The 22,361-nt window shown below is 48.5% G+C and overlaps 1 protein-coding gene and 1 long non-coding RNA gene across 2 annotated transcripts in view; both read left to right on the top strand.

Annotated features, from left to right (window-relative positions):
* The first annotated feature begins 789 nt into the window (after positions 1-789).
* SIAH3 (siah E3 ubiquitin protein ligase family member 3) overlaps positions 790-22,361 on the top strand; it is a 69,379-nt gene continuing 47,807 nt past the window's right edge. The window contains exon 1 of the mRNA XM_036071073.2: positions 790-1,130. Coding sequence (XP_035926966.1) covers positions 996-1,130 — 135 coding nt within the window. The 5' untranslated portion in view covers positions 790-995. The remainder of the gene's footprint in view (positions 1,131-22,361) is intronic.
* LOC118522203 (uncharacterized) lies at positions 1,887-14,452 on the top strand. The gene is made up of 3 exons (XR_004910527.2): positions 1,887-2,257; positions 8,345-8,446; positions 13,438-14,452. It is a non-coding gene; the product is annotated as an uncharacterized LOC118522203 (long non-coding RNA).

Raw genomic sequence — 22,361 nt, 5'->3', positions numbered from 1 at the left:
ATTTGCTGCCCACCAATATGCAAATGAATGACAAGCAAAGGCCCTCCACATCTGTAATTATTTTGCTGATTTACAAGCCACTTTCCTCTCTGTGTAGGTTTTTCTGTGTGTGTGCATTCATGCATCAGGGATTTCATTATTTTTAAAAGCATACTCTGTGCATTTCTATGCTTTAATATTCTCAGGCTTCAGTAATTATGGTATATATATCTATATATATATAGATAGATAGATACACACACACACACACACACACACACGCACACGCACACACACACTCAGCACCACCACCTCCAAATGCTTTTATTTCTTAGGGATCCTTTCCTTTGATAAAGATTGGAAAGTAAGATTTATCAAGGGGCTGAAATCCAAATTGCAGAGAGCACAAGATTGAAAGATGCACGTTTCTATGCTGCCAAATCCTTATCTGGAATCGGAGTCTTGTAATATTTGATTTTCTCCCAACCAGCTCTGGTGAGTCTAGCCCCGATCTGCGTGATCCATCTGCCTACTTTGGAGCAGGGTGTTTTACTATTTGGCGGTTTAAATGCTTTACGTTTTTGCCAGTGCATTAAGAAAGGCTCTCATGTTAAATTAAGTCAATTAATAAATGGAGACACATTAAGCAATCAATTTTGTCAGCCTATCTCCCCAGCATTATGTATGGTTGGCTGTAATCACAAGATAAATGCAATGTGCTGATCTATGGTAATGTTCAATAATACATTCTCCGCCAGGCTCAATTCATCAGGGAGTTTCGGTAGGGGAGGCATTTGTTATTGGCTGTCTCTGCACCTCAAGGATAACATTTCTGTCCTTTTGATTGGCCGCCTCACTGCTGCAAGATTCTAACCGTCTTATTTTGATGATGAATATGAAGGCACGCTAAGCCGGGCTGGAGCGGAGTGTCTCAGAGGCTGCGCTCCTTCCAGAGCCCAAGGACTTAACAGCTTCTTCCGCTGCCTCCCTGTGCCAACAACCCCCCAAAAGTTGTGATGCTTTTCTTTACCCAGTGCTTTGGGGCTGTGTTAGATCTCATTCACCTCCGCTTTCAGCACTACAAGGCTAAACGGGTTTTCTCCGCTGCTGGGCAACTTGTCTGCGTTGTAAACCCCACGCACAACCTAAAGGTGAGTTGCTGTCTATCATTTTATATTCGCGCGGCTCGGGTTCCAGTCCTTCCCCCCCACACACACCCCCACCCCGGGGTCAGGGACTCCCGCGTGCTCCTGGAGCTCCGGGCAAATGCTAGGACGCGCCGGGTACCCGGAGGGGTTGCCGCGGCTCCTTCTCGCTTTCTAAGTGTCTCGTGCTCTCGGCGACAGCGTGTTGTTTTCCCGGACTGGCAGGAACGACTGGAGTGATGGTCTAGCCTCCCGCCCCCCTCCCCAAGCTGTCAGCCTACGAGGGGGGTCGGTCGGGGTCAGAAGCAAGGGTGGTGGAGGGAGTAGGGGGGCGTCCTCTTCTCGCTCCCAAATATTCGTGTGCAAGTGTTCGGGAGACAGGATTTGAAAAGTTACCCAAATTGCAGACCGTCCCGTGTGTTTGGAAAGGCAGGCAAGCACATGGATTTTGGAAGCCCCTTCTGGCCACCGCTGAAGTAGCTATGGGGGACGGGGGAGGGGGGGCAGGAACCCCCAAGAACGGAACCCGGGAGTGGGTGAGGGGGCTCTTTCTGCGAAGTGTTTATCGTTGTGAGTGTGTGTGTGTGAGCAGACAGAGAGAGAGAGAGGGATGGGAAGACCAGGAGGAGTTCGCTTGCTGGGAGCTGGCTGCGCCCCTCGCACGGGGGACGGGAGGGGGCAGGATTCGCGGCGGTTGTGTAATAATGACACGGGCTGGGAGCTGCTGCTGTCTGCATCGGCGCAGGCCGCCTGGCTGCCGCTGCCTCTGCGTTTGTGCCTTCAGGTCAATGCCCTTCCCCCGAACAGCCCAAATCCGGGATCTGGGAGGGCCGCTTCACCTCCCAGCCCAGACCGCTGGGGAGGCGAATGAGGAGCCGTTGGCTAGGGCTGCTGGGGAAGAGAGGAAGACGGTGCCGGGGCTGGCGGTGGCGCGGGTGAGCTCCCCAAACAGGAAACTCGGAGCCACCTTGGCTCTGTTTGAAAATAAAGGATGGACGCGCAGGGAGTTGCTTTCCTGCCCTCCTCGCTGTGCGCAGGGCTGAGTGACCGGGAGCAGCGCGTGTCCGCAGCAGGAGCGCCCGAACCGTCTCTGTGAGCCTGGGTCTGTCATTCCGACCCCCCGCTGCTCTTGGGTACGAAAAGTGTTGCTTGTTGCTCATCACTTTATAAACTCCCATAAAGCGTCAGGCTCTCCTCAGCCAGGGCCCCGCGGGTCAGCACTGATGGGTGCCTTTCCCCTCCCCCAACCCCGATTCCTGGAGGTCCCTAGGAGGGACCGCTGCCCGGAGGCCCTATGGGTGGCCAGTCCTGGGTGGAGGGGTGATGGACCGCCCTGGGACTGCTACAGTGCACAGACCTAGGAACAGGCTCTCTGAGGTACCCCATCTGTGACTAGCACCCTCTCGGCTCAACTGCTGGTGCTCTCTCCTTCCTATGCTCTCTCTCTCTCTCTCTTTCTCTTGCTCTCCTTCCCCGCATTCCACTGTCTCTTTTTGCCTTCATGCCTTAGTTTTATAAATGAGAATTCGCTGCCAGTCACCCTTGGCAAAGCAAGTGTATGGCGTACATACTAAAATATGATTCTGAATTCCATTTTATGGCCACTTTTGAGACCGCATTCGAACTCCCATTATTTTGTCACTTTACATTAGTTACTTCCCTGTGGCAAGAAATTTTGTTTACTCCTGTTTTGCATTTTAATACCTTTAAAATTGTTTATGAGACTTAGCATTTCCAAAGTTTGAATTTGTATGGCTCATTGACTGCAGCTGATGATGGAGGAGAGGGGTGCTAAGATCTTGGGGTGGGGTAGGGTGGGGTGAAATGCATCTGTGAATATTTTGCAGTGATGTCTGCCTGGATATTGGTAAGTTGTCCCGCTGCCCGAAACCTAGGAGTTCAGAGTCAGGGTTGGAGGCTCAGGGTCAGCTCTGACCAGCTGTGGGCCCTTGAAAGTTTCAATCTCTCTGAGCCTTCCCTTCCTCCCCTTTAAAATGGACATAGGAATGCCCATGGCTCTGTGAGGCTAACAAGAGTTACTAGAGGTGGATGTGCTTTATAGCACTCTCCTCCAAAAAAAAAAAAAAATCATGTTGGGACTCCTGGGTGGCTCAGTTGGTTAAGCGTCTGCCTTCGGCTCAGGTCATGATCCCGGGGTCCTGGAATCGAGCCCCGCATCGGGCTCCTTCCTCAGCGGAAAGCCTGCTTCTCCCTCTGCCTCTCCCCCTGCTTGTGCTCTCTCTCTCCCTCAAATAAATAAATAAAATCTTTTTAAAAATCATGTTATTGTACATAACTTGTGGGGCTCCATAAGGAACTTTAAAAGTTGTCACTTCAAGCCTTTAACCCACTTAGAAACCATATAAGCAGCAACATCAAAATAGGTGACATATGCTTTGGGAGGCTATTTTCCGTGGCTCACTTTTTTAAATACATATTCATTTGGCTTTTCATTTCCCATAAAAAAACCACTTCGAGATTTTGCTCAGACAAGCGTCAGCAAGGTAAACAAAGCAAGGTGAGGACTGCTAATGCTGCCGGGGGTCTGGCAGGGTGCACAGGATTCAGAGGCTGTGCCAGGCAGAGAGACCTCTGCAACCCAGAGCACCTTTATGGTGGTCTCGATAAGCACCTTGTGTGCTTCCAGGGTCCAGGTGGCTCGTCAGCTAAGTTTTACCTGCTTTACAAACCTGGGGGCTGACAGCCATTTGCAGAGCTTTTAAAGGAACAATTCTATAGGCATGTGGCTGGCCCCAGCACTTAACGTTAAAAAGTGAATAAAACCTCAAAGGAAAAGTGCTTCTTCTAAGCATTAATTTCCATAGACAGACCACAGAAATATGCCTTGGATATAATAAGTGGCAATCTACATGGGGGGGGGGGGATTCTTTTTTTGAAGAAAAAAACATTGTGGCAATGTTAACCCAGAATAGCTATTGATCTGTGGTGCTTCCCTGCACTTTGTATGACAGGCTGGTACATGAAATGGTGACCAAGGACAGAGACGGCAACCTTGCTTTCAATTTTCTAGGTTGTGTGCAGCTACAAAGAGGGCTGGGAAGCCTGTGTTTTTCTTTGTAGAAGCATATTTGCACTTTGTCCTTTCCCGGGCTTTCCTGAGAATGCTAACAGTATTCGAGGACCGGAGGCAAGTGCTGAGTTATAATCAAAATTCACTTACTGAGCAGAGAAAATCGTGTATTTACCATGCTTCTATAGGTCACCTTCATTCTCAATCTTATTATGGCGATTACTCAGTAACCTGGGATTCCTTCACGCAAGCTGATGCCTTTCTTTCTAAATGGAAAGCGGAAGCCTTTCTGGGAATGCAGACACCCTGGTGAAGCCATTACACCCCTTAAGCCCCCCTGGATTGAAAGGGGCATTTAGAGCAGCTAGACTGGAACACGAGGGATCGGAACCCCGGGGATCTCTGCTTTAAGCACGGGGCAGGCAGAGGGAGAATGCATGGCAGAGCCCTCTCCATGGAGGACAAATGACACTGTGTTTCCCTGTGTCTGTCTTTCTGTCTCTGCCTGTACGGATGGCTCCTTAGACAGATTGGGATTCCAGATGATGCCCCCCATTTCTCCTTCCCACTTCATGAAAGGTGACCACCAAGAAGCCAGAGTTCTTGGCTTGCTGCTCTCTGCTTCATTCACAGAAGCTACAGAAATGTGGCTAGCAGGCTTCAGGCCAGCACTGGCGAGGGCTCCAGCTCCTGGTCCTGATTCAGCAGTCCTTTCTCCCGCATGTTTTTTGCTTATTTCAAGTCCTTTCTTTCCTGGCTCCTCTCCCATCGGCACTAACCCCTTCTAGAATGCCCTGTCCTGGGCAGCTCTCCCTTCTCCCACCCCATCTCTAGGATGTCCTTCAAGGGGTGGGACGGCCAGTCCCCACACCCAGGCCTTTCCAGGGAAGGGCCTGTAGCAGTAGCCAGAGCCCCTCGAGGGTCAGTTCTTAGCGCTTCCCAAGCAGACAGTACCTGTGCTGAGGCTGGCTGGATGACTTCCTCCTCTTGACCACAGCCCTTGATAAACAGGTTTCTGAAAGGCTAGCAAAAAGCGTTCTGGCAAACTTCTGAAGGCCCTTGCTAGTACCAAAGTCATTGCTAAGACCCCCAGTGCCCTCCCCAGCATCTAGAACAGAGGGTATAATTTCCCCCACTTGTCCTGGAAGGCTACTCATGCCTCCATCCAGCTAGTCCTAGACCTCTTCTTTTTTTTTTTTTAAGGCATATTTGAGACAGAGAGTACACTGCAAGTGTGGGGGGGGAGCGGAGGGGAGGAGGAGCAGAGGGGGAGGGAGAGGGAGGGGGTAAGAATCTCAAGCAGACTTTCCACTGGGTGCAGAGACCGTCACGGGGCTCGATCCCACCACCCTGAGATCATGACCTGAGCCAAAACCAAGAGCCTGATGCCCAACCGACTGAGCCACCCAGGTCCCCCCCCCCACACACACCTCTTCTTTATTGTACCTATTAACCTTGGGCTTGCAGACAGAAACACACGCACACACATACACAGATATACACACACCGGCACGCATGCACGCACAAGATGGGAGGGGCCTGTGGGACAACAATGGCTTTAATTTCAGTGCCTGACTGACCCTAAATCTAAAATCTGGGCATTTTAGTACCACTACTTGAAACATCCACATGCCTTTCATTCTAAGACCAACCTGACCAGTGTGGATGAATGTGTGTTGAGTGACGGGTGAAGGGGAGGGGGCTGCATGGAGGAGGAGGGGGACCACCAAAGGAGAGAACCGAGGAGGAGAGATGTGTGGCAAAGCCAAACCCCGCCTCTGCTGTTTGTGGGATAATCTTTGGAAATCCCCTTCTCACCCTGGGGCTTTCACTGACTGCTTGACACAGCGCAGCAGGGAGCTGAAGGAGAGCTAAAGACCCAACATTGTTTTTAGAGATTTAGAGGTGGCCTTTGGAGTGTTCAGCCTGAATACCTGTTTTAAAGCAGTTCAAGGCTTCTGACAAGATTGTTTAATAGCTAGAGTGTGGGTTACTCAGCTCTTGTTGACATAACCCACCTCCGAGGATCCCATTGCCCATCCTCTGGAAATGTCACCGTCTTCCTTCTGCTGCCCTGTCTTGAGTCTCTTCGCAGTTCATTAGCCCCTTGGAGGGGCTGGGAAAGGATAAGGGAGGGGCTGAAACCGGTGGCGGTGGGCGCTTCCTGGGCTTTCTTCTGAAAGCTTCCCCGTGCAGCCTCTTCCAGCCCTGGGGTTCCTGTGAATATTGTAGGACGCTCCACTCCACGGGCACGGAGGTGCAGCTTTCCTGGTTAATGATGATTGCAAATGAGGCTCCTGAGTCACATAACTAACAGCCCCGGGCCCCGAGAAGTCATTTGGCTAGCTGGGAGCTAGTGATGGAGTTGCAGGAAGGCCGAAGCTGGCGCTGAGGGGAGGGGAGCCGTTTACCCCTGTACCCCATTTCTCCAGCAGCGCCAAAGCAAATTCTGTGCAATTCCCTTAACCACGGTCCCTCAAGGTGCAGAAACTGGCAGAAATGAGAAAACGGGTTCTGGAAGCGTTCCTTGAAATCCACAGAGAGGTCAGAGCTATTTGGATGACTTCCCCGGGATAAGGCAGAGTATTTTTCTAGCAATTAACAATAGGGAAAAATAAAATAAAATAACTGTCTGTGAAGGGATTTTACCCTTCACAAAGTCATCCTGACTCCAATAGCTCTGTTCCTCACAGGTGGAAGTTGACCTGTTAAGACGCTACATGTCACCTGGAAGGGGTCAATCTGGAGGACAGAGACCTGTCCTCCCGCAGGGTCCTGAGGCTCGGGGACTGACAGGGAGGGTGTCAGAGCTGGGAGGTCACACCTTCTTATTGTATAGTCCAGGAGACTGAGGCCAGAGAGAGGGAGCGATGTACATTTTTTTCCTAGGGCTGCTGTAACATTGCCTCCTTCTCGTCTCTGTGTGTCCTCTCCTCTGTGTGGCTGTCCTACAAGGTGACATGGGACTGCATTTAAGGCCTACCTGGTCAATCCAGGATAAGCTTCTCTTCTCAAGATCCTTAATTTAATCCTACCTTTGGTCACATCACATTCACTCTTTTGCCATATAAGGTAATACTCACAGGTGCCAGGCATCGGGATGTGAACACATCATCTTGTGGGCCACCCTTCAACCCACTACAGGACTTTTGCAAAGTCAACCCATTGAGTGACAGAAATGGAACCATGAGTTAGGTCTCCTAATGCCAGACCTATATCCCCGACACTGTCCCAGGCTGCCCTTCAAATTAGCCCAAATGAAATATCCCTTGCTTAGGTGCATGCTGTCAGAGCAGAAAATTGCAGGGACCCCTTCCTGTGCCCCAGCAGTATGACCCCATGGGTTGTACCACATACCTTACCATCCCCCCCTTCACCAAACCCACATTTCCTTAGCAAATTGAAGTCTCTGCATCATCCTGCCTCCCCCAATCCCTGACCCCCCCTGCCATAAATCTCCTTTCCATTTTTTTGAATTCTTTAAAAAATAATATAATTAACATGAATGCACACACACTGTGTTTTTTAAATCGAAGGATAAAGAGATACATAGTCAAAAGCATAGACCTTTAAATCCACCAGATCAATATGGGGAGAAGAAGTGGGCGTAGGGGAAAAACACAGGCGTTGGGGCAGCCAGGCCCGCATTCAGATCCAGACTGGTGCCACTTGTGGGTGTGTGACTTTGAACAAACGATTTAGCCTCCCAGAGGCTCCATTTGCTCGTCTTTAAAGGAGAGAAAATAATGCCCACCTGCTATGGCAGCGTGAGGCTGAAATGAGCTCACATGAGAAAAGTGTCTGCTGTAGAGAGAGTCAGTAAACAGCAGTTGTTATTCTCAACGTGGTCATTATGAGGAAAGCAGCTCCTCAGAAGCATTGGCAACTCCCTGCAGCCCGACCTGGCTGTCTTTCCCTGCCCTCCCTCCCTCTCTGCAAGCCTCCCGCTTGCTATTTCTTGATATTCGTGAATTGCCCTTGGCCTTGAAGAGAATTTTGAATAGAACAATTTCTTGCCTTATGTAAAAGTAAGATCTGTCCTTAGTGTGTAGCTTCAGCTAGAGCCCTGAAGTAGAGCACTGAGTGGGTTCCGAACCCATTCATCCCACGGAGGAGGGGCTGGGTCTCAGGAGGACACAGGTGCCTGTGGGGACAGGGGCTGAAGAGCTGGGTCCCCTGTCATTCACAGAGCCAGAAGCCGTGCAGAGAAGTCCCCATCTCCACCCATCCTGAAACTTGCCCCTCATGACTTATGCATGACTTCATTAGTGGCAGCTGAGTAAGCACATGGGTAAGTGGCTCTGTGAGGGGCATCTTATCCGGAGGGTTGTGGATCTGAGCTGAGTGACACCACTGAGAGATTCAGCAGGGTGGGGAGATGGAGGTGGGCAGAAACTGCATGCTCCCTGGGAGACGGGACGTTCTCTTTGCCCTTCAGTTCATTCTGCCTTGAGAAGCAGCTTCCCTCTGAGCAGGGCAAGGATGAAGGGGGATGGTGTTCCATCAAGGCTGCAGCCTCTGCCATCGAGGGGGGGCAAGAGAGATGCTCTGCCCTTTCTGAGCCAACGAAGAACTCCTGGATCCCACTGTCATCAGAGAGTTTTATAAAACTACTGAGCTATGCCCCAGACCCAGGTCCCCTGCACTCCAGCCTGAGTTTCTCCCCACACACGCACACTCACACACACAACCAATGGTGATTCTGAGGGTGCCAACCTCTTTGGACCCTGCGTGGCCTCTGAATAGTGGTGCAAGCTGGCAGGATGCAAAGCCCAGTAGACGGGGAAAACTGATCCCCAGCATGGTGGAAGAAAGAATAAGACGGAACTGAACAAGACCCTTCTCCCCGTCCAATCTGTGACTGGTCACTCCGGGCCCAGGAGAGAGGTAAAGGGAGAAAGCAGTGTCGGGAAAGAAGAGAGTACCATTCTAGCTGAGGCTTTAATGTACAGGTTTTGGAGTCAGATGGATCTGGGTTTGAGTCCAATGCAGCTGCTTTCCTTGAGTGATCTCTCTGACCTCCGAGCCTGAATTTCCTCACCTGTAAAATGACTGCTTTGAGGATGAAGTAATGTGACTGGCGTCAGGTGCTTAGCACAGCCCCTAGCACATAATAAACACTCCATAAATGGGACCTATCATTACTATGAAACTGGGTCCCATAGTGATGTCACCTGGTGCACAAGAGTTGACCGAGCTTCTTTTGCCCAACTCGCATGGGTGGCCAAACTTCTCCTACTCCAACTAGACGGAGGGAAGGGTCAGCAGTAAGATGACCTGTGTTGAGTGACTAAGATTTCGAAGCACTGTCTGTTCAAGGTAAGAGAGGTAGAGCGACGCTCGAGTTCCAGGTCCTGGTATGAAAAACAAGGACCAAAGGGATGAAGTGACTTGCCCAAGGTCACAGCTGATGAGGGGCATGGTCTATTGCTCTGTGACAGCTTGGGGGTGAGGATGCCGGTTAAGGACCCTGCCTCTCTAATATGACTCCACGGCAATGCTGGACATCTTCCCAGAGGGTCCTTGTCCTCAGGAATGTGCCAGACTGTAAGCCAGCCAGGCAGGGGTGGGGCATTAAAAGGTAAAAATATTCCTCGGGTCTCTCGTGCTGGCACAAATACACAGCAAGGACAGGGATGAGGCTCCAAATGAAGTCACCAAAGCCACGAAGCCATAACCCCAGACTTTCAAATAGCAGATGGATCAAGTTCTACAAAAAAGCTACATTTTCATCTTACCCATGGACCCTAGATGAAAACACCCTCAGAAAACAGATCTGAAACCAGCCTAATGTTTTTAGCCATAGAACAAGGTCCTTATGGATCATTGAGAATTGTGGTCTAACTGGAAATGTCAGTTTTACTTGCAAGATGCTGTATCTCTTAATAATCTCTCTGTCCTTTAATGTATTTTTAATCAGGAATTTGTGATTAGGAGGGAGCTGTGTGCTGCAGGGCTGTCTCCAGCCGAGGCACTGGGAACTCCAGCCAGGAGAGAATGGCCTGTGGAAGGGGCAAGGCTGGGCCCCCCACGACAAGACTGGAGAATGTCCTCTATGGAGGAGAAAGTCCATTGTAGACCACATTTGGAGAGGGAAGATGGGGTTTGCTTGGCATCAGGAAGGCCACACAGAGTGAACCATATACAGATCAATAACAGATTTTGTAAGACTGGCCAGCAAATCTAAACATCTGCCCCGCTTTGCAGCCAGATATCAAGGCCCCCCAGATCTAACCCCTACAACCTCATCAAAGATGTCCCAGGAAGCCCAATGCAAGTAACCACCCAGAACGTCGGGTTTCCTTTCTATAAATCAGGGGTATATTGTGACTTATACTAAGCTAAGCCAGCTATGCATCCTGAAACCTTTAGACAATCATTTTCTGCTGTCTCAGGTATACAAACAATTACAACAACAAAGTAAGAGCCCCAAAACGGCTACCATTCACTGAAGGGAGGCTACGTCCAGGACCTGTGTTAAGTGCTGTGCATTTAATTCTCACTAGGAAGTGCTGTGTTATTACCATTCTCCATGATACAGAACACCAAAGTGGAAAAGGTGGAAGAGCTTGTTCATGGTGGCGGAGCCTTCTTAAATTAAAATCCTGTGCTTTTAAGTACTTCTTGCTAAGTCAAATCCGTTAGTGTTCTCTTTCCACAACAAACAATGGAGCCCACTTGCTTGGCCATGGGACCAGGATTGAGTACATTATATTTCATTTAAAAACACTGAGGTGGGATCCTGTCCTACTCACCCCTGTGTATATACATCAGATCCACCCGTAGCTCCTCCAGCTCTTGGTGGACATTCCTGGGAGGCATTCTCCAGGCTCTTCTATGCTGCCTGGTGGAACCAAGCCCCTGTGGCCTATAGCAGTGAATCGACTCCCTTCCTCCTGCTTCCTGGAATCACTTTCCAAACAAACTACTGTATCCAAGTCCTTATCTCAGGCTCTATTTTTGGAGAACCCAAGTTAAGACTATGTATGTGTGTGTGCTTTTTATTATTATTATTAGCTAATGTTTACTGAGCACTTACAAACTGCCAACTGCTGTGCTAAGTGGTTTACCTGAATTGCCTTTTTTTAACATCCTCAGGACAATGCCATCAGCCTATGCCCAATTTGCACAGGAGGAAGCTAAGGCACAGAGAGATTAAGTAACTTGCCCAAGCAGTAGGGTTTAGCTAGTGCTTTTAACCTCTGTCTTAAGCTGTCTCTCCCTCTTGATAACACAATTGCTTGTCCTGAAATTTCCACAAAGAGCATAGCCCTCCAAATTCAGGCTCAATAAAAATTATGATTTGCATAAAATACTTCAGAGAAAACTTTGCAACAACTTTATCTACACGCCCAACTCTAAATTATCCTGCATAAAAGAAATTTGTCCTCCATGGCCATTTTTTTTTAAATGGGTGCACAGCAAAGGAAACCAGCAACAAAATGAAAAGGCAACCTCATGAAGGGGATAAAATATTTGCAAATCATATATCTGATGAGGGATTAATATCCAAAATGTATAAAGAATTCAACTCAGTGGCAAAAATAACAAAAAACCCAATTAAAAAATGGGCAGAGAATCTAAGTAGACATTTTTCCAAAGAAGACATAGAGACGGCAAACAGGCTCACGAATAAATGTTCAACATCACTCATTATCAGGGAAATGCAAACCAAAACCACAGTGAGATATCACCTCACACCTGTTAGAACAGCTATTATCAAAAAGACAAGTAATAACAAGTGTTGGCGAGGATATGGAGACAAAGGAAGCTTTGTGCACTATTAGTGGGAATGTAAGTTGGTACAGCCACTATGGAAAACATGTGGAAGTTTCTCAAAAAATTAAAAGTAGATCTGCTACCTGATCCAGCTATTACACTCCTAGGTATTTATCCAAAGAAAATGAAAACACTAGTTCAAAAAGATAAATGGACCTCTATGTTCATTGTAGCATTATTTACAACAGCCAAGATAAGGAAACAACCTAAGTATCCATCAATGGACAAATGGATAAAGAAAATATGATATCGGGGCACCTGGGTGGCTCAGTCATTAAGTGTCTGCCTTCGGCTTAGGTCATGATCCCAGGGTCCTGGGATCGAGCCCCGTATTGGGCTCCCTGCTCCACGGGAAGCCTGCTTCTCGGTCTCCCACTTCCCCTGCTTGTGTTCCTGTTCTCTCTATCTCTCTCTCTGTCAAATAAATAAAAGTTAAAAAAAATCTTTAAAAAAAAAGAAAGAAAATGTGATATCTATATCTCTATATATCTATATCTATCTATATATCTATACATATCTATAGATATCTAAATCTACAGATAGACATCACACAATGAACTACTATTCAGTCATAATGAAGAAGGAAATCTTGTCATTTGCGAAAACATGGTTGGACCCTGAGGGCATTATGCTAAATGAAATAAGTCAGACAGAGAAAGACAGATACTATAGGATCTTACTTAGATGTGGAATCTAAAAAAACAAAAACAAACAAAACAAAACAAAACTCATAGATACAAAGAATAGACTGGTGGTTACCAGAAGGGAAGGAGTTTGGGGGTGGGTGACAAGGGTAAAGGGGGACAATTGTATGGTGACAGATGCAACTACACTCATTGTGGCAATCACTCTGCAGTGTATGCAAGAATCGAATTACTATGTCGCACACCTGAAACTAATATAATGTTATATACAGGTTTACCTCCATATAAGTAAAGAGATAAATGGTTACATGTTTTACCAGGCAGACAGATGTCTGAAACTAGCACTGACCCCCAAATCTGGGGCATGCACATTATCTTGTCCATACCTCACTTGCTTCTCAATGACAATGGGAGCTAGTTGACCACATCACAAATGCAAATTGCTCTCTAAACATGGGGATAGCATTCAACAGGCCACTTTTTCTCTGAGGAAAAAAAAGAAAGGAAATTTTTTTATACAAAAGTGAAAATGTCCTTTAAGAGAACGTGCCTCTTACGATGTCACACCGGTTCTCTAAGAAGATCCACAGGCCTTTGAAATGTCCTGTCTCACTGGCAGCCATATTTATTACTTTTTTTTTTCCTAAAACCAAAGAGAAATGAAATTTTAATGACCATTTGCTATCTAAACTCAGCCTCCACCTTGATTTCTGGTAAACCTTTCCCCTAATTCCTTGCAAACATTTTCTCTTTCCCAAACTGCTGTGAGACAAACTGAGGGAGGGAGGCATCAGTCTGAGAGGCGAGCTTATCAGAGAAAAACGGAACGGTGTTTGATGTTGGTGAGCTTTGCTTCCAGGGTGCAAGCCGGAGAGATGCGGAGGAAGGTTGATAATGACTTTGGAGAGCAGGGGAACCCACTCAGCCGGGCGCCGCCAAGGGGAAACTACCAGAGTAAACGCCAGTGCCCTCCTCCAGCAGCCTGACACCCCGGGAGAGCCCCGGGGGCTGCGCGGGGCTCGCAGGGGACCCGGACGGGGAAGGAATGACAGGACGTCGTGAGGAAAGTGTCCCCGCCATGGCACCCCACGCCCCTCAGGGGGATGGGATGGAGGACAGCGGGGCAGGTGCCTGGCACCTTAGGCGCCCCTGCCGCCCGCCACGCCCAGCCCAGCCTCCCCGTAAGCAGGAGGGCTGATGAGCACAATGACAACCAGCCTCCCTGAAGCCAAAGTGATGCATCTGTTTACAGTAATTAAATAAATGCCAGTTGGACCCTTCTCGGCGTGCTTACTGAAGCAAGTGCCAGATACACGGGGCTCTCCAAGAATCCGAGAGAAATTAGAGGCGGGAAGGCGAGCTCCCAGGCACTTCCGCCCACTTCTTCAAAATACTTGGCTGAGGAGCTTTTCTCAGAACCAAGAGGCTGAGCTTTTTCTCTGCAGTCTGGCTCGGTGCCCAGTGGGTCTTGAGCAAGTCATTTAACCTTGGCTTCTCCATCTGTCAGGTGAGAAGGTGACACTTGCTCTGTGCCTCTCTGCAAGGTGACCTTGGTGTGCCGAGATGGGTCTCTGTCTTTGACCCTATCTCCAGGCTGCCTCTTTTGCGAAAAGGTTTGAGGCAATTTACACCAAATGGTGCAGTGGCAAGGGAAGTAAAATGGTGAGTGCAAGTGGGCTCACTCTAGGAGCCTAACCCGTTTATAGTGAGTGACAACAATTTGGTAGTAAGTGAAATTCCATGGACCTCTCAATATGCTAAAAAGATCATGGCCTTTGGACTCAGACACGGCTTCAGATTGAGCTCCAATGTTCCTGTGTGACCCTTGGCAAGTGCTATCACCACCCTGAGCTTCATTTTCCTTGTCTATAAGAAGGCATGCGGTGTGAAGCGAATGGAGGACTAAATGTAGCAAATATGTGGAAAAGCACCTAGACCAGCACCAAGCACATGGTAGTGTCCTCATAAACACTGGCTTCTTTTTCCTGCCTGCCTTCTCTCCTTCCTTCCTCTCTTCCTTCCTTTCCTCCCTTTCTTTCTGCCTTTCTCCTTCCTTGTTTTTCTCTTTTCATTTGTCTTTCCTTGTTAAATAAGAACGTCTCCAGGAAACGCTTCTGCCGTAATTTAATTAGTGGGTTAAAAGGGCCTCTGTGGGCATGACAAAGACTTTGGGATTATGAAAGGAAGAAATCCTTGTCATGCAGGGAAGGGAAAATTTTAAAGATGGGGGATGACGCAATTAATTTATCCAAAGTCACCAGGTGAGTCTTCAAATGTTCTGCATCTGATTTTTGTTCTCTGGATGAGGAATTGGTAAGACGGGTCCGCTCCTACACCTCAGCTCTCTCAAAGGGATGTAGAGCAGAAGGAGCGCTGGGGCGATGTGCATTCCACGTGAAGCCGGGAAGACCAGGGACGGACCGGGCTGCTGTTAATGGAGGGCCAGGGCACAACTCCCGGACACACGGGATGGCCGGGGGGGTCCAGGGGGCGCTAGAAGCTTCCATTCCCCCTGCCTGGTGGAGGTGCTGGGACAGCGGATGCCTGGACAATTTCCACTAACCAATTAGAAAATAGAGGTGACAAATGCAATTCTTTCTGATCTCTGAGGTCACATGGGCATGTCCAGGCTTGCAGGCTGAGGTGTGTGCAAAGAGACAGCCAGCAAGAATTCCCAGCAGCTGGTTCGCATCAGGGGTGTGGGGCGGCAGGAAGGAGCTCAGGCTACCTGCTCTGTGAAGCCCTTCCTGCCAGCCTCTTTCCCCGGGGAGAACCAAAGCTGCCTCATCTACCTCACAGATCCCACACTGATTTTATGCGCAGTCCTCCGACTCGTTCACTCTATGCGGTCGTCTGCATATCTGTGTCCCTATCAGACCGTGAGCCCCCCAAAGGCTCCATGTCCTCAGCCTGAGCATAAATGAATGGCACATAATAGGTGCTTAGCAAATGTAGGTCTGATTAATAAATAGAAGGCTCAGGATCATAAGAACAAGGAAAGGAAGCCGGAGAACAGAGAGGGTTATCAAGACGGAGACTCAAAAGACAGAGCCTGTGTCCTGAAGCCTGCTGTAAGCTATGAACTCAGTATGAAGAGAGCAGTCAGGTGATAGGGCCAGAGCTAGACCAACAGTGAGACTCGGTCCCAACCCCCACCAGATCCTTCCCGCCTGAAGACAGGGTTGGGTTTCTGAGCCCGCACTGGATCTGGGCTCCTGGTTGAGGTCAATGATACAGGAAAATGTAGTGCAATGCCAAGTGATGGACTCCGGAGCCGCACTGCCTGGTTCAACTACTGCCCCCGCAGCTATCGGCCCCGTGACTTTGGACTCGTAACTTAGCTTATCTTATGCCTCAGTTTTCCCACCTGTAACATGGGAATGATAATAGTGCCTGCATCCTAGGGTGGCTATAAAGACCAAATGAGTTAATATGGTAAAGAGCTTGGCACAGATCGAATGCTACGCAGGTGTTAGCTCCTAGTACTGCCGGGGGTGGTGGTGGAGTCATTACCAGATGCAAGGGGGGCACCCACCGCGTCCGCAGGGCCTGACAGCGATGCAGTCCATGGAGAGAGGAAGCTAGTGGGTTCTGGCTTCCAGCCACCGTATTAGAGCTGCTCCAACTGTAACCGGTTAGGAGTTGACCATCTGAAGATTTGTTCTCTACAGGCTGTTGGAAAATGTTTTAGGTTCCACTTTTGGGGAGCTGGGGGCAGTCATGACCACAGCGGTGGCACGGCTTGACTTTGAAAAGAACACGAGTTTGAGATTTGTTTGCTGGTATATTCAAGTGAATCAGGGGGCTTTGCGGTTTAGGGGATGGGGGATCAAGCTTTCTGTCCTTATATGCTATCTTGTGGGCTCTCAGACTTAAAGGGGGCAAGAGAACATTAAAAACCCTTTCAGTTGTTAAGGAAAGTTCCTGTTTATTTGTTTTTAAACACATATTTATAAGGCACTTACTATGTGTCAGGCACACTATTCTAATTATAAATATTAATTCGATCCTCAAAATAACCCTGTGAAATAGAACTCTCCTTATCACTACTCTACAGGTGAGGAATGAGGCCTAGAGAGGGTAAGCAATGTGCTCACACAGCCCCACAGCAGTGAGAGGTGGAGTCTGGTCCCAGAGCTGCTCCCGTGTCTCCTGCCGAGCCACTTCTCCGGACGGGCTAAGTTTGGGGAAATGCACAAAAGGGAAGCTGGCCTTGCCCAGCCCGGGGTGAGCTGAGCTGCCTGCTGGGCCAGAGTCTCCCACTCAGAGCAGCCTTGTCTTCCCTGCTGGAAGGAAAGAGAAATCCCACAGATCCCATCAGATTCGCAGATTCCTGCTGACTCTGGGAGCCCAGCTTTGGAAGGAAGGTTTTGTGCCCCACAGAACTGAGCCAAGAACCCAAGGAGACAGCCCCCACAAGGACGAAAGACACTGTCCAGCAGCCACAGGCCCTGAGCTCCCAGCGAGCACTGCCCTGTAACCTGAGACCCCTCTGCTGCCTCTTCCCCTGGGAAATCTGCCTTCTTAGTCCCCGTGGGAGAACAGGTAGGGCTTGGGGCCTGGGGGACTTCCTCCCTCTCCTCCAAGCAAAGGGAAGGAGCCCCAGGGAGCCGCGTGGATGTCAGTAAACAGGGCTGCCTGATTGTGGGCCTTCACAATTGCACAGCCTTTTCTTTCCCCTGATAGAGATAAATGTTGATAACTCAATGATGATGAAAACACGGTAAAGTGCCAAGCACAGCATGTTTAGTTACAAAAGCCAGGAATAATTGCTTCAGCCTTGCTGCTAAGGAAACCAGTTGTTGAGTCCAGGATAATTCTAGTAAGAAATTGGCATTCGGGGATTAATTGTTTAGAATGTAATGATTGCTACAACCCAAACTAATGAGAACAGAAGGCAGTTTCCAATTTGAATTTCGGGAATGAAATAGGCTTTGCCAGGCTGGCTGGTGCAGAAAAAATAAAGAGAATGGAAGGGCTTTTTTTTTTTTTTTTTTTTTTGACCTCAGTTCTGATTGGGCGAAAAATAAGAAAGCATTTTGCAAGAACAGCTTCTGAGAAGACTAGCCAAAAGTCTGTGCAGACGCCTCAGGAAAACTCTTGATTGATTATTAAAAGCCTGGCTGAGCTCTTCCTAAGGGCCCCGAGCAGGTGTGGGGGCAGCAAGGCAGGGGTGAGTCACGACTGTGCTAGGGGAAGGTGAGCGGGCACTGGGCATGGAGTCAGAGCCGTCCCTGACACTTCTGCTCTGCCCTTCAGCGGGTCACCTGTCCTCTCTGAATCGGTCCCCCTGCAAACAGTCCTCAGCCTGCCAATCTCAGTGGCTTATGGTGAGGCTCAAATGAGAAACAACAAAGTGCTCTGAGATCTTTATACCACAATGTGGGTGGAGAGCAGTATTTGGATAAATGACCCCCTTTCTCATCGTTTTATGTGTTTGCCTAGCCCTGCCTTGTTCTAAAAAGGACTTGAGGCAACCTGCCTTTTTTTTTTTTTTTTTCTAATTTCTTGCAGAGCTGTGAGTACCACATAGGATAACTGTCAAAGCAAGCAGTGGTTCAGTACCAGAAAAGACCAGAAAAGACCAAAAAAAGACCAGAAAAGACCCAGGATGGTTGGCAGGGTCCACTGGACAGGAGCCTAAGGGCTCCTGAGGGAGTAGAACCCTTGCCAGGTCTTCAGAAGGGGCTACAGATAACAGATGAGAGAGAAGAGAAGATGGAGTAGCCCACTCATTCATGTGTCTATTTATTGGGCTCCGGCTATGAAGATATATTTATTTACTGGGGGGCTGTTATGGGAAGCAGCACTATAATGAAGAGATTAAAAGGACCCTCACAAGACCTACTTAATGGGTACCTCATGGGACAGGCCCCAATTCTTCCCCAGTTTCCCAGTTATCCGGTTTCCTCCCATCTCCATCCCTGCCTTCTAGCGGACGTTGGTAATAGAGATGCTGAACGGTATTCCCCTGAATTCTTTCAACTGGAACGCACCTTCATCCAAGTCCCACCACAGGTGAGGACTCCCCAGATGGCCTGCCAGACTTGAGGTCAGAGAAGGTTCTGAGGGATGACTTAGATGTGATGCTCTTAGGATAAAGGCATTGGAAAGTCACAAGTGTTGGTCAAGGATGTGAGGAACTGGAAACCTCATATGCAATCGGTCAGAGTATGAAACGGTGCAGCTCCTTTAAAAAACAGGAGATGCCTGGATGAAGCTTCCTCAAAACATTTAACATAGAATTACCATGTAACCCCATAATTCCACTTTGGAATATATAATACCACAAAGAATTGGAAACGAGCTCAAACGGGTATCTGTACACCAACATTCAGAGCAGCGTTCTTCGAGATAGCCAAAAGGTAGAAACCACCCAAGAATCTGTCAGCAGATGAATGGAGAAGCGAAATACGGTCTATACATACAATGGAATATTACTCAGCTATAAAAAGGAATAGAATTTTGACATACATGCTACAGCATGGGTGAACCTTGAAAATATGATGCTAAGTGAAATAAGCCAGGCACAAAAGGACAAATATTGTATGATTCCACTTAACACGAAATAACTCAAATAGGCAAGTTTATAGAGAAAAAAGGTAGATTCAAAACTACCAGGGGCTGAGGGGAAGGGGCAATGGGGAATTATTCTTGCTTAATGGTCACAATTTCTGTTTGGAGTGATGAAAAAGTTCTGGAAATAGTGGTAGTGGTCGCACAACATTATGAATGTAATTAATGCCACAGAATTGTACACTTAAAAAGACTAAAAAATGGCCAATTGTGGGTTTTTATATATTTTATCGTATAAAAAATATATACTCACTAAAAAAAAAAAAAAAAAGGCAAAGTTCCCTGTTCAGGCCAAGTTCCCAAACAGGGTTGGGCATGGTAGGGCCCTTGCTTGCCCGGGTGGTTTCCCTTCAAGCCTCTCTCCCTGCCCCTCCAGCCACTTGGGGCTGGTTCAGCCTTAGGCTCGCCTTGCTCCCTGCCACCCCTGGGCCTTTGGGACGCTCCCCCCCTCAGCCAGAGCAAGCCTTTTCAGACCACCCAGGGCGGGCCTGTTCCTTGGTTACGTACTCTCAGAGACCCATGCTCCTTCTTCAAAGTAAGACGCCAGCGGTGGAATATTTGAATGACGTCTGGTGCTCCCATGAGACATCAATGCGGTGGTAACAGGGCCAGTGTCTGTGGAATCTCTCTACTGTAGTGCTCCTGCCCATAGTAGGCCCTCAGTAAATAAATACATTCTGGATAAAGAAACACATAAACAAATGAGCTACTCCACCCTTTTTCCCTATCTCTCCTCCATCATCTCTATCCCGTTATTCATTATCCATAGCACTTACATCTGCTGAAATAACGTGAAGAATTTATTCCTTTACGTATCTACGGTGTCCTTGCCTCCTCATCAGAATGCAAACCCCTTGCGAACAGGGACTTTTTCTGCCTTGCCCCCCAGCAGCACCCTGGTATACAACAATGCCTGGCATGTTGCAGGGCTTAGTAGACATCTATTGAATCAATGAATAACATCTTCATTAATTCCCACCTGGATTATCTTCTACTCAATTTCATTGTCTCCATATGGGTGCTAGAGTCACATGTCTACAAATGTCAGTGTGTCCTTGTCCCACTTCTGCTCTAAGTCTCCAGTGCTCCCCCAGGACCTGGAGGTAAGGTCCATGCTCCCGGGAGAGCATACAGTGGCCTCTTCCCACACTACTCATGTCACCCCTGAAACCCTCCCACGCTCTCTGCGTAGACCATTCTTAACTTGGCTGTTCTCTCTCCACGCTTCTGTGTCTGGTTAGTACTTTCTCACTCTTCAAGACTGCTCAGATGCCATCTCCTTCCAGAAGTCCTCCCCTGAACGTGTGTGTTTCTATCATGACACAAAACTGTTAACTGTTGAGCTCTCCCACTAGACTTGAGGTCCTGGAGAGCTGGGAGCAAGTTCCATCCATCTCCGTGCGTGGCTCATTGCCTGGCATATGGCAAGCATTCCCTGAAGAGGGCTTTAACCAAACTGAACTCTTCAGAGTGACTTTGAAAATGAAGAGGATTGTCTCCTGATTGAGACAAGTGATCTCCATTCTGTGGAACCACCCTTGGACCAAACAAGAGGGCATCCTAAACCCCGTGCTCTGTGGTTCTCACCTGGCCCTCCTCAGGCTGTGTCCCACCATGTGGGGGAGGAATCTGCAGCCCCAAGTGAATGTTTTTACTTGGACCTCACACCTTCCCTTCCAGGCCTCTCTCTGGGTATCCAGAGCTTGTTTTCGGCAGATCTGTTCTCCCAAGCGCACACCATACCACCGGCAAGCATGCCCATAGGGCCTGGAAGGTAGTCAAGGCTTCCTTTTTGTGGAGACTGCGGCAGAATCTGATGTACAGGCTGGGGGGCCACATACATACATCAGGTATGGGACAGAGCCAGAGATGGGAAGAAAAGGGAGGCGGGCTGCCCGTGGTTGACTCTCTCTCCACCCCCATGTTCCGGAACTCTGAGGAGTCCAAGCCCTCTAAATTTATGGCTGGCTTTCTGAAGTGTTGTGAAGATGTTTATTCATTAAGATAGGAAGAAAGCATGTGTTTTATTTGACAGTCTCTTGGCTTGGTATATAACTCTGAAACGTCTAGACAAATGGTCTGTGAGCCTCTATCTGATCCTTGTCCTCAGTCTTGCTAATGTTGAGGGTGGGCCTCCACCTGAGCCAGAAGGAAGGACATCCTCACCATGAAGAGAGGGGGATCATGAGATACGGTTCTCATGTCCTAAACAAAAAGCCTCTAAAAACACAAGGAAATTGCTACACTAAATAGGTCTTTTTCAATAAGCTAGATTTAGTGGCATGCTCCAGTTTCCCTTAGAAAATTCCCTTATTTTCGTTCCCGTATTACGTTCAGGGGAGGACTTCTGGAAGGAGATGGCATCTGAGCAGTCTTGAAGAGTGAGAAAGTACTAACCAGACACAGAAGCGTGGAGAGAGAACAGCCAAGTTAAGAATGGTCTACGCAGAGAGCGTGGGAGGGTTTCAGGGGTGACATGAGTAGTGTGGGAAGAGGCCACTGTATGCTCTCCCGGGAGCATGGACCTTACCTCCAGGTCCTGGAGGTAAGGTTGCATTGGAATGCCTGATGGTGAAGGGAAAACCTTGACCTTAAAGACCTTTATATATGTGTGTGCATACATATATACACACATGTGCATGTGCATGTATGTGTGCACACACGTATGTATGACTCATTAGCAGACCTGAGAGAAAGAAGCACCTCTTGGTCTTCTCCGAGGAAAAAATGCAGAAAGGGACAGAAACAAGATTGTTTTGCCTCAAACTACTTGAGGGAGATAGGTGTCAGGAGAGGGGTTACCTCAAGGTGGGTGCGGGGCAGGGGGACTGCCTGAGAAGGGGGCACAAGAGACATTCCCAGGATGCTGGCAGTGTCCTATACCTTGATCTGAGTGGGTGACTGGGTCATGCACACTGAAAATCCACCAAGCTGCACGCCTGAGATTAATGCACTTTACACACAAGCAGTTTTTGGAGTCAGTCACCTTGGGCTTGCCAGCTCAGTGCCCTTGAGCGAGTTACTTATCCTCTTAAACCTCAATTTACTTAATCTGTAGTGGGTAAGATCAACCTGTCTGCCTCCTCGCAGCTCTGCAGGAAAGGTGGAAGGAGTCCGTGCTCGGTCGGCGGTGGTTCTTTATCGTGCCAGCCGTATAATCTACTACCAAATTAGCTATGGGAGCTGTTGCTTATTAAAACGCTTGAA

This window comes from Halichoerus grypus, chromosome 4, assembly GCF_964656455.1.
Source record: "Halichoerus grypus chromosome 4, mHalGry1.hap1.1, whole genome shotgun sequence".
Taxonomy (NCBI): Eukaryota; Metazoa; Chordata; class Mammalia; order Carnivora; family Phocidae; genus Halichoerus; species Halichoerus grypus.
Note: the sequence above shows the minus strand (reverse complement) of the source record. Positions and strands in the feature narration are given on the sequence as shown.